We start from the raw sequence: 12,900 nt of genomic DNA, 5'->3' as shown, positions 1-12,900 counted from the left end.
GCCTTATAAAACAGTGCGCCTTATATATGGATCAATATTAAGTCGCAAAGTCTTGCAACCAAAGCAAGCAGCCGCCGACTAGATTTTCCCCCGAAGGTGAAGTCGTCCACGGTGTATGCTGGGATTTATATACCGGCGTTTCATTTCCTAACCAATGTGTCATTCATGTCAAGTCAAGTCAAGTCATTTTTATTTGTATAGCCCTTAATCACAAATAGTCTCAAAGGGCTTCACAAGTTATTACATATAAGAAGTTTAGGTTATTCGTATGCTATAGAGTAGAAGTGAGTTTTAAGCTTAGATTTAAACATTTTCACTGAGGTTGCAGATCGGATCTCAGGGGGAAGAGCATTCCACAACACCGGTGCCCGGATGGAGAACGCTCTCGAACCAGCGGAACACTTCTTGGCTCTTGGGATCCCCAGGAGGCCGGCGCTCTCGGAATGAAGGCTTCGGGCCGGGACATAGGGGGAAATCAGATCTGAAAGATATGAGGGGAAAAGTCCATGTATGATTTTGTATAGTAATAGGAGAACCTTAAAATCGCATCTTAGGCTAACAGGGAGCCAATGCAGGTTAGCCAAAATTGGGGTGATGTGATCGGACTTTTTTGTCCTAGTTAAAAGCCTCGCTGCAGCATTGAGTACCAGCTGAAGACTCTTGAGTCTGGTCATCGGAAGACCGGAAAGCAGTGCATTACAGTAATCGAGACGGGAGGTAACAAACGCGTGAATTATGATTTCCGCATCCGACTGAGAAAGTATAGGACGAATTTTAGCAATGTTACGGAGATGGAAGAAAGCGGTTCTAGTAATTTTCTTCACATGTGTTTGAAAGGACAGATCGGGGTCAAAAATGACACCTAAATTTTTAAGTGAGTCGCTCTGTGTGATGTGGCAATTGTCGATGTTCACAGCGGTTTTAGAGAATAAGTCACAGGACTTAGATGGACCAATAACTAACATTTCAGTCTTTTCAGAGTTAAGACGCAGGAAATTGAGTGACATCCACTCTTTTATCTCAGTGAGGCAGGCCTCCAAATTTCCACAGTTTAGTGTGGCAGATTCCTCCATCGGGAGATAGAGTTGAGTGTCATCTGCGTAGCAATGGAAACTGATATTATACTTGCGAATAATATCACCTAGTGGAAGCATGTAAATGCTGAAGAGAAGGGGGCCAAGCACTGAACCCTGCGGAACACCACAGGTAACACTAAAGGGCTCAGATGTCAATTCGCCATATTTAACGCAGTGTGTCCTATCTGAGAGGTAGGATATGAACCATAAGAGGACGTTCATCATTTGAATCAGTCACTATTGGCTAAAGTTATTCGGAGGTAAAGGGGGCGGAACCTTTTTATCATTTACAGGCTCGCATAGGCTTAAGGTGCGAAACAAAGCCTGCAATTGGCCGAAAAAGATGAATGTGAATCACATGTTGGGTTGCACTACGGCATAGAGAAAACATGTTTTACTATTCTGTATTTGTAAATATTTTACTCTCCTGGATTTACTACACTCACGGTTGTAAGAAGACCATTTTCCCCGAAGGCGAATTAGTCCGCGGTGTATGCTGGGATTTATATACCGGCGTTTCATTTCCTAACCAATGTGTCAATCATCATTTGAATCAGTCACTATTGGCTAAAGTTATTCGGATGTAAAGGGGGCGGATCCTTTTTATCATTTACAGGCTCGCATTGGCTAAAGGGGCGAAACAAAGCCTGTAATTGGCCGAAAAAGATGAATGTGAATCACATGTTGGGTTGCACTACGGCATAGAGAAAACATGTTTTACTATTCTGTATTTGTAAAATATTTTACTCTCCTGGATTTACTACACTCACGGTTGTAAGAAGACCATGGTTACGTATCATTAATGAACGTGAAGGCTGCAAGAGAACTTAGGCGAGCTATGCGGATTTATATTTTCCCGGTATCTTGTTTTAGAACGATCTTGATGTTTCTGTGATGAGTCTATTTTAAACTAAATTCAATTCAAAGTGTTTATTGTCATATTATTGTCAAAAAAAAAAGATCAAAGCGGCGCTGCCACGAGCGGCTGCCTTTTCCAGCAGCTGCCCAACTGTTTTATTGTCTGCTCCTATCTTCGGTGTTTTTTCTTCCCGTTTTGACAACTACACTATGGATTACTTCTATCCTATGGACATGGGTTTTAACGCACAAGAAATGCGTGTATTTCAACTCCTTGCCCTGAGGAATTCTCGTGCCGGCGTGATGAAGGGGCCCATGGTGGAAGAAAAGCCGAAGCTAGCGAAGCGGCTAGCGGCGTTATAAGTCTTCGGTACCATCCGTAATCATGGTAAATGCGAACTCACGACCAAATAGGATCATCGAGTGCTTTTTGAAAACATCGAAGCGCACAGGGAGCGCAGTTGCTGTGTTTTGCGGAAACGTGGCTCACGTTTAGCATTCCGGACGCTAACGTGTAGCCACCCGGAGCCACCTGGAGAAATCCGGCTTCAACGTCGCTAAACAGAGACATGAAAGCCGGGGGGAATCGGAGAGGAGGCGGACTTGCTAACACGAGGTGGTGTATCCCTGGATTTTCACAAAGAAAAGATTTCCATCTGCCGCAGGAATGTCGAACTTTTGGACTGGCGTGACGTCATCCACTCCGCTACAAGCACCCTCGGGCATCATGTTAATCTGTTAATAAACAACGGGGTAGACTGCTGGAAGTGTGAATTTCCCTACGGGGATGAATAAAGTATATATCTATCTATCTATCTATCTATCTATATGCACAGTAAAGAACCCCGTTTCCCTGCACAATAAAATTCTAACTTTGCTGTCCACACAGTTGCCAGCAAAAAATAAAATGGAAACTAAGAAATGTTTGTTTAGTGACATCGTACGGACACCGCATCCGCACGTGTCTACGACACGTATTTGCTTCTTTTCAAGCTTTCGGAATGTAAGGGGGTAATAAGTTCGACTGAACTATCTGACTGTTTTGTCGACGTTCCCATTGGAGCGCCTTATAATCCGATGCGCCTTATGTATGGAAAATGTATGACCAAAAACTATTTTTTGGGGGTGCGCCTTATAGTGCGGGAAATACGGTACAGGTACATTTAGTCAAAAAAGTATTACATTGCAGGATAACAATTTTATTGAAAATTCTATTTCGTATACAAAATGTGTCATGTAGACGAAACAGACGAAAAGTGTCACAATTGTATTCACTGACACGAGAGAGACAGAGATTAGGTTGACACACACGCAGGCACTGCGTGTGCGAGCCTACCTACTGTGCAGATTGTACAGTACACCTTATCCACCAATGCATGTTTGTCAAAGTGTGTTGGAGGTAAAATCACTTTTCTTTATGTCTTTATTTTATTTCTCCTTCAATGTAACACTCATTTTGTTGTATTTGCGTGACTTTGTCCTGCAGTTTTCTGAGGCCGCTAACTTGTGCATATTGGGTACTCGGCAGCGACATTTTTCTCTAGCGATACGGGGACATTTAGTACATTTGATTGATTATTTAAGTAAAATATTCTGCCAAATATTCTCATAACATAAGTATACAGCGATCAAAATCGCTGTATTCTTATGTTGTGAGAATAATTAACTTAGCCAGGTAATTCAAGAAGTTTGTCATCTCCTTTTCAAACAAGTAAAAATGTTTGTTGAATATAAAAAGTGAACAATTGGTGTGTTTGAAACTGTATTGGGTTCTTAATGTCATCTTAAAGTAAACAAAGTAATGCATATCTTGTCTGCCATGTGAAAGATAACACTTCATTTTTGTTTAATAAACTATACTATGTGGTTAAAATGTAAGCACTTTTTGTAGGACTACAAGTTACCAAACCTTGGTTTCCTCCAATTCGTTTTCAAGGTCACATTGATCATTTATGTTGAACACAATTTAATGATTTTATTTATATTGATTTTGTCTTTTTTTCGCATAGCCTATTGGGGATTGGAGTAATCCAAAGTAATCCAATTACATTACTTCAATATTCTAGTATCTGATAACGTTACTGATGACATTTTCAGCAGCAAACTAGTAACTGAATCTGAATACATTTTTAAAGTAACCCTCCCAACCCTGATTACGGGTACAATTTTCCAATGCTAGCACCCATGTTAGCAATGCAATGAGGAGCATAACAGCAAAATGAGAGGCAATCAAAATAATTAATTAGTAAATTGCTTGTAGTAAAAAAAGTGAATTAATCTAATAATTCTATCTTTCCCAAGTTAACTCGTCAAGGAAAAAACTGTCGGCTCGGTGAAAATGACTCCATCTACATATGCAGACTATTTGTCTCCACAGGCATCCTGAAGTTCCATGAAGTGTACTTGGGTGAAGGGATTTCTGAAGTTGGATCAGACTTTCAGAAAGAAGGCAGCGGCGGCATGGTCAGTGCCTCATCATTGGAGCAGCACATTACTAGTGCACGAGAGGCCCTAGGAGTTGAATCCTATTACAGCAGGTAAACCGCTTTTAAGTTTGTTATCAGCAGTGTTGGGAATAACGCTCTTAAAAATAATGCAGTTACGTAATGGCACAATTTTTTTTCAGTAACGGGGAAATCAAACTAATGTTTTTTTCTCCCATTACAGCGCTGTTATCGTAACTGACAGTCAAAAGCTGTGCGTTACTTTGGCTGCAGAATGCCAACGGCGGCATGCCCCCGCAAACCTGTTTTCAGCTGCGCGTTTTTCCGCTTTCATCCGAGTTGTTTGCTGTCATCTTTTTGAAAAATGTCACCATTCAAAATAGCGACTACTATGTAGTTAGATAGTGATTACGGATATGATATTTACTAGAAAAATTTTTTTTTTTAAAAGTAAAGGTGAATGAGGGCTGAGTTTTGACAGCACCCGACTCTTGTAACTGGCAAACGAAAAGTCTTAAAGAGCTCTTGGAAGTGAAAGAAGGGATGCGGCTTCCCACCAATCAACAGCTGGTTCTTTTTGAGACACCTTTTTTCAATATGCATTTTTGGGGGGATTTTGTGTTGTTGACTTTAAATTTGTTGAGCATATCAAGGTTACATATGTTTTTGTATTTTTTTTTTCAGATGTATAAATAATCTAATTATATTTCCGGTCTTTTCAGTGTTAATGTGTTTACATAAAAAAATCTGTTTATCCTTTTTTCTTCTTTTATCTTTTGCTTTCCTTTCGTTATTATAGTTTATTTTTCCCATTTTTGCCTTTTTTTCTTTACTTTCGCCCTTTTAAGTCATTCCTTGCATAATAATTGGTAATGTAGGGATTAAAGAATCAACATGAAGAGCCGTTTGTGACCGGGAAAAAACAGTTGTTTTTAGTGAGCCGAAACAAAAAGTCTGTTCTCAGAAAACAGTTGGAAATCTCATCTCTACTAATAGGTGTTTCATATTTGCTCAGAAAATTACAAATTATTTGACGTAGATCAACTTATTTTTAAAGTAACGAAAATAGTTACACTTCCTGGTAAGTGGTTACTTTTACTGGAGAGCAATTCAGTTACTAACTCAATTACTTTTTCGAAGAAGTAGCGAGTAAGCATAACCAAAAACTCTTTTAAAGTAATGCACCCAACACTGGTTATCACATGTTGTGATATGTGCTACAAATTCAACAATTGTATTTCCTCTAGTGAGTTATGAAGTGTGGAAAGTGAGTGTTATTCCACCCCATTGCTCACTGTGATTACAAGTCTCCACTCCAAGCTTTGGCACAGAACCTTCTTTCCGGTGATATGGAATGATTACTCTTTGATTGGTGACTTGCTTCAGAGCACACCAAATTGCAAAGCTAACACATGTAAAAATGACAGTGGCGAAAATCAATATGGTTATTATAAGACCAAAACCTCGATGTGAATGCTAAAGGAGGCGAGGTTGACTAAATTTAGAGCGTAGTTTTGAGCTCCACGGTTCTTCTTTTCACGTCAGTCAAATTTACCAGAACGGTTGTTTGAACCACACTGACCATTTGGTGTGCCTGACACCTGCCTCTCCACTCTATAACAACCTGGGAGCCACATGGTCCATTAGCAGCCTATTTATCCTCCAAAGGGAAGCTTCATTTGCAACATTGCACCTGAATATATAGGCACAATATGGCAACACTTTGGAGTCCATCCTGCCTCCATTGGAGAGTAAATGATAATCACGAGTCTTATCACAGTAAAAACAAATTATAATTGAGATAAAGAATTGAAAAGTAAAAAGCTTATGTTCCTGATTAGACACGTCGTATTGAAATCTTGGAATATGTACACTCCCAAGCCAAAACACCAGAACATCCTTATGGTATTTGATACTAAGGATAGATATTTATGTTTTTTTCAGGGCAGAAAAACGATACTAGTTATTAGTATTAAATACACATTGTGTAATATTTGACCACTACATGGTACTGTTGTCAAATGTGAACGAAAACCAGTGCCACAGCAAGCAGCAACATGTCAGACAAAATGGCGGGACATTAGATATGGACTCTACTATGTAAAAAAGTGTTTTTGCCTAGTATTCAAATCAATGTTTTTTTACTGAATAAAAGTTTTTGTACCACTAAGAAGCACTAAATATTGCACACGGTCCCTTTAAGAGAAGGCTGATAACCAATTTTTTGAGCCGGTATTAATTTGCTGTTAAAGCTTAAAAGTTGGCGTGAGAAATGTTTAATATAGCAAAAAAAAAAAACAAAGTATATTTGTTATAAATTTAAATAAGAGTTTAATAGTGCCCTAAAACCTTTTACAGTAAATAAATTTGAATGTCAACTCAACTAATATGACTTATCTCTCACTTAAAACAAAAACTAAGAGTGCAGGAAAAAAAATTAGGCTCGGTAGCAACTCGTAATAAAGAAACCAAAAACTTAGATAGTTTCCAGATTTTTTTTTAGCCTTTAGAATAAATTTTTGAAAATACTAATACAACCAATGTAACTTAAATTAACTTAAAACAAAAAGTACAGGGATTTCTTAGGCCTGTAAGTATCTATTAAAGGTAAATAAAAGTACCTTCCAAGAGATTTATAAAGTATTAGCATATAAAATCAAGTTAAATACAATTCACATAAATGTGAGTTTGAAATTAGCCGTCCCAATGTCAGGACGCGAAAGGAGACAGGACCCACTCGCGTAACGTTTGTCACGTTTTTTGGGGGAAGAAGGGAAAGGAGCGCACACACGGTCCGGAGATCGTTGGTCGCGAGGAATAGGTTGCTAAGACGCGGAAGTGGGACTTCCGTGGCGAGCAATGACGGTGTTGGGAACGGAAAAAACGGGTCTTTAGCCGGGATAGAAGAGCAAAAACGTGATCGGGATCGAAAACAAGTCGAAAGCCAGGAGAGGAGAGTAGACGTGGTCAAGATCAAAAAATGGATCATTATTCGGGAGGGGGAGAACAGAAGAGGTCGTGATCAAAACAGGTCGTAATCCGGGACGGGAGAGCAGACGTGGTCTAGCTCAAAACAGATCGTAACGGGAGACTAACAGGAGCAAAAAAAACAGGACAGGCGAAAAAGGGCTTGCCGTGTTGAAACAGAGATTCGCAGACGGACCAACAAAAGGGGACTGACAGGACCGAGTTTAAATACTGACAGGGAGCCAATCTGTCAACAAGCTGCAGCTGACACCACACAGGCGGGGCCAATTGGGTGCCATGGCAACTGTGACAGAACCCCCCCCCCCCCCCCCCCCCCACCTCAAGGGACGGCTCCAGAAGTCCCCCCCGAAAAAAACAAATTGAAAATAAATACAGTGCTCTCCAGAATGGGCTGATGCCCCCGAGGAGGGTGGCCCCACTTCAGCCTCCGAAGGCGTAGCAAAAGTAGGAACAGAAAGAGGCTGGACCGGGCGTCTGGTCAGGCGGGCCGACGGGCGTCAGGTCAGGCGTGCAGACGGGCGTCGGGTCAGGTGGGCGGGCGGACGAGCTGGGCAGGCAGACGGAAGAGTCAATGAATTAAAACATGCCACAAAGCATTAGAAAGCTTAAACTCTTGGGAATCAAGACAGGTTTAGAAAATATACTCATCACATAAATATCACAATCAGTTTGAAACAGGGTACCTGAAAACTATGAAAACTGTATAGCTCACCGAAAGGTGCTTGGGAAACACAAGATAACGCCAACAAATTGAAAAAAAAAAAAAAATCAGCCTAAAATTATTCCTACTTTGTCTGAAAAGCTTCCTTGTAATCTGTCTGTTTGGCTCCATCACTCTTCTTTAAAAATAAACAGACTCATCAGATTTTCAATACTTCCATGAGCCTCAGTCCTTTTGATTGACTTCAGTCTTGGCCAATAGCAAGCTTTTGTCACTTTTTTAGCCTGTGACATCCTATGAGGGACTGTATTGAAAAAAAACAAACAAAAACATCATGACCAATTCGGCTTCAAAAAACTTTAGCCAATATTGAGCAATTTAAATGTGGATTGACACATTGGTTAGCCAATGAAATTCCCAACATAAATATGTACACATTTACGGTATGTATTCAAACCTGAGCCAAAATGTAATATGCGCAAAGCAATTTGTGATTCATTTTGACACACGATTGTTGCGCGCAAGTGTGCACAATCATTGGTTGACTTCTGGAAAGAAAAGTCAAACATTTAAAACTCTTTCACAATATTAAAAAATGGCCAAAGTAATAAAGAAAATACATTTCTGTGTGTTCCAACTCAAATTACTCAATGTTAGTTTGAAAGAGACCAAAACCATCCATATTCTCCAGAAATACATTCTTTTCACTTTGGGTACATCTTGGATTTGTATTTTAGGCTAATTTAACGGGAACGTTAAGGGGTTGAATTTGACCTAGTTCATTTCAAGCAAATAACCCATTTTGAAATAAAAAACCACCAAGCACCCCCGCAACCCTACTGAGGATAAGCGGTGCATATAATGGATGGATGAATGGGTGGATAGTACTTAACTGACAGTTTGGAGTAAGGTGTGTAGGATTTTGATTTTTTTTCAGATGTCTATAATGAAGGGAAAGATAGCAATGTAGGAGGGTGACTCATCGGTCGGATCAACATCAGCATTGTAATGATAGAATTTCACTCTGCCAGGGCCAAGTGAAATAAGGTCATCTATTTGTGAGTTGATGCTCAATATTTTGGGCGTATAAGAATTTTTTTTTACATTCTTCCACAAGGAAAGTAAGCATGCCTTCTAAGTGTCAGTCAGTTTTGTTCCAATGTGACAGCATTATTGACAACTGTCTAATTTCTTTTTCTCTATTTTCTTTTTTAAGAGGGCTTTCAAGCAGCGAGACAGAGAGCGAGGCGGGAGATTTGTTGGACCAACAATTCGAGGAGTTAAACAGCAAGCTCAACTCTGTCACTGACCCCACGGGCTTCTTGCGCATGGTGTCCAGAAACAACCTTTTCAACAGGTACGTTGCAAAAATTTCTTGCTCACAGAGATTGGAAGTTGTTAGACTTCAACCGACTGAAGGAAAAAGAAAAGCTGCATTAGTTGGGGATTTATTGGTACATCTGTGAAAGGAGTCATTACCTAAAGTTCAGTCCATGCACAGGCTGTACATGAACCCCTTTATTAAATAGACGGCGTTGATCCAAGCCTCTAAAGCAGGGGTCTCCAACTAGTGGCTCCCAGGATGATAGTTTAAGGCCCCCGCCTTAATATGAACGTTAAAAGGGACAGAGTGTATTGTTTTCCCACTATATGTTGCTTTATTCTGTCGTGCCACCAAAAACGAGTGCAGAATCATTTTGGGTTGCACATGACAGCAACATTTAGTGTATAGATATAGGAATAATAACCTGTCCTTTTAAGAACAGTGGAATGTTTTTATCAACGCTGTTTTTGTGGAAAAACACCACGTCAGCCGGATCCTAGTTTCAACGGCCCTCAACTCTCTTAAGTTTAGACCCCTGCTCTAAAGCCTCTATCATTTGCCTGTCTTGGTGGGTTGGTTTGCGTTTAAATGCCGACCGAGCATTGGAAGAAAAACTGTGTGTTCAGCTTCTACCTGCATTCTGTTTTTGATGCAAATTCCAGACTGCGTCGGGTTGTTTCTTGGCAGTTTACACCAGTATAGACCGAAGTGTGCTTGACTGGGTCATATTTCCCTGTCCTTGTCCTCTATTGAGTGTATCTTTGATGAGGGGATAATTCCATCTGTAATTGAGTCTTGGTGTTCATTAAGTCCTTTTAATGGGCTTCAAGTAATAATCCACTAATTCTTGTGGGTTAAAAAAAGGAAAAAAAGACATGGAATGTAAAGCTCCCGGTGCTGCAGACCCCTGACATTAATCCCAAAGGATACTTCTCAGGGTCATTTTGCTGAAATGCTTATGCACTACAATTTTGTGTACTAATGCTATAAGTACCACAGCCATCCATTTGGCTTACCTACATAAAATGCCCAAAGGACAGCAAACTGACAGGATTAGTTTTACCATTGATCTGCAAATGAGGCACACTCTTTGTGTGAATAACTCAGTAATGAATATTTGCATGCTAATGTAAAGGAAATAATGTTTTGTTGGCACAAATACTTCAAACATACTTCAAAAATACTACAAAATTACTTCAAAACTAAATCACAAATAAAGTGCTTCCAAAAAGGACCAAAATATGATTTTGTCTTCATTCTCATAAGAAAAAATACTATATAAATGCAACAAAAATACTACTACAGCAATACTATGATACAAAAATACTATTACAGAAATATTACAATAGGAATACTACCAAAAAATACAGTAATAGTAAAAAATATTAAAGAAATACTACAAAGACACTCTTAGGTAAATACTTAAAAATACTTTTACAGAAATAGTACAAAAATACCACTACAGTTATATTATCATACAAAAATACTGTTACATACACTGTTACAATATTATGACAGAAATACTATAATAATACTGCTAGAAAAATATGACAACAAGAATACTACAAAAAGTACAACTACAGCAATACTACAAAAATACTACAGATATACTACAAAACATATCCTATGGGAATACTTCTAAAAAAATAATGTAGAAATACTACAAAACTAAACGTTAATAATTCTATTAAATACTATAGCAATACTACAAAAATCAGACTGCAGAAATACTACAAAAATACGGGCAGGTTACTGTTAGGTTCAAGTCTCCAACATTTATAGTAAAACGCTCTGAAATAAAAGACAAAGAGAATCGGTTCTTTAGAATTGGTTATTTTATTAATCATCATTATGAGAGCCGCGGAGACCAAGCTGTTAGAATCTCCTCCTCGCTCGCTCGCTCGCTCTGAAGACGTCTCCGAACTCTCCCTTCTAATATTCAGGTTCTTGGAGAAAAACAACTTGAGTTATGGCATGCACAGGTCAGGGTGCACCCACTGGAATGTGAAAGAGACAGAAACAAAAACTCATGGCCTTGAGAAACAGCTTAGGCTGAAAACTATACAAAAAGGGCTGAGAACACTTATAACATATTTGTGTCAACTGTAGGATAAATATACGTATATAATCCCAACAGTTACGCCCCCACCAAACATTCTTTTTTTACATTAGCATGTGAAGGGTCATTACTGAGTTGTGTTGTTCACACCAGAGTTTGACTCATTTGCAGATCAATCGTGAATTTGATCCAGTCAGTTGGCCGTTCTTTGGGTATTCTATGTAGTAAAGCTTGATTGTGATACTTTTAGTGTTGATAAAAATAAAAAATATAGACATGTAATGCAAAGCTACTGATGGTGCTGACTTTGACCTCAATATTGCAGCAATAGAAGACATAGGATACTTCTCACGGTCATTTTGTTGAATTGCTTTTTCACTACACTTATTGTTTTAATCTACAGGGAATGAAGGCTGTCTCGTTTTAGAATTATGTAAATAGTTCAATCTAATTGCATACATTCTTTAATACATTGAAAGAGAAAAGCATCCTTGTATTTTTTTTGTATTTGTAACTTAATTGGAAAGCACTTTTCAGCCACTTGTAACCTCGGGTGTGTAGTTTGTAATGCTAGAGCTAACTAGCGCTATGCTAGATTCATGCAATTCACATAGTTTTTGTAGTTTAGAGTGTTCCATTGCCTGCACCACATACCCTGATTTGTACTCTTCTATAGCATCGTCTTCTGTGCTTCTTACCTCTGACTATCCCTTGTTAGGTGAGGAGGGAGAAGAAATAACATTATTTTCTACCACTAGTCATCCTGCTACTCCACCTGTCAACAATATTCCTGTGGTATGAAATTCGGGCCTCATCTGCCGTCATGCAAGGCAATATAATCCTGTGGAGGTTACCACTAAGGTTGCCATTAAGGTTCAAAACTCGGAAAAGGATTCAGCTCAGTCCACAGTGCTGAAGCTTGGCCTTCTGAATATTAGATCACTAGCCTCCAAAGCTTTACTTGTCAATGACCTTATTAATGAACACAATCTTAACCTTATTGGCCTTTGTGAGACCTGGTTAAAACCAAATGAGTTTGTAGTGTTAAATGAGGCTTCTCCCCCTAATTTTGTGAGTTCGCACTTGGCACGACCATGCAAAAAAGGTGGAGGCGTTGCTCTTATATCGGAAGGTAAGTTGAAATTTACTCCTGGTACCCCTACTGTTTTTAAAACGTTTGAAGCACTTGTTATGAGGTCCTTAATGTCAACACCAATTTATGTAGTTGTTGTGTATCGCCCACCTAGACCATACTCAAATTTTTTGGATGAATTTTCGGAACTGTTGACAGACTTAGTAACTTATGTTGTAATTATTAGTGATTTTAATGTTCACATAAACTCCCCATCAAATCCACTTGCGATTGCTTTTAATTCACTGATTGATACATTTGGTTTCAATCAAATAGTTGATGTGCCCACTCATAAAGATGGGAACACTCTAGATCTTGTTCTGACCCGTGGCGTAGTAGCCTCAAATGTTACAGTGTT

At 39.1% G+C, this 12,900-nt stretch overlaps 1 protein-coding gene across 6 annotated transcripts in view; it reads left to right on the top strand.

Moving 5' to 3' along the window:
• LOC148364953 (tetratricopeptide repeat protein 28-like) overlaps nt 1-12,900 on the top strand; it is a 298,161-nt gene that overhangs the window by 244,038 nt on the left and 41,223 nt on the right. For all 6 annotated transcript variants that reach the window (XM_088335313.1, XM_088335309.1, XM_088335310.1 and 3 more), the window contains 2 exons: nt 4,312-4,471; nt 9,244-9,384. In XM_088335313.1, coding sequence (XP_088191439.1) covers nt 4,312-4,471; nt 9,244-9,384 — 301 coding nt within the window. The remainder of the gene's footprint in view (nt 1-4,311; nt 4,472-9,243; nt 9,385-12,900) is intronic.

This window comes from Urocampus carinirostris, chromosome 5, assembly GCF_059441175.1.
Source record: "Urocampus carinirostris isolate Australia breed hairy pipefish chromosome 5, RoL_Ucar_1.0, whole genome shotgun sequence".
NCBI classification, from domain to species: domain Eukaryota; kingdom Metazoa; phylum Chordata; class Actinopteri; order Syngnathiformes; family Syngnathidae; genus Urocampus; species Urocampus carinirostris.
The sequence above is the reverse complement of the archived record's forward strand: the minus strand, read 5'-3'. Positions and strand labels throughout refer to the sequence as shown.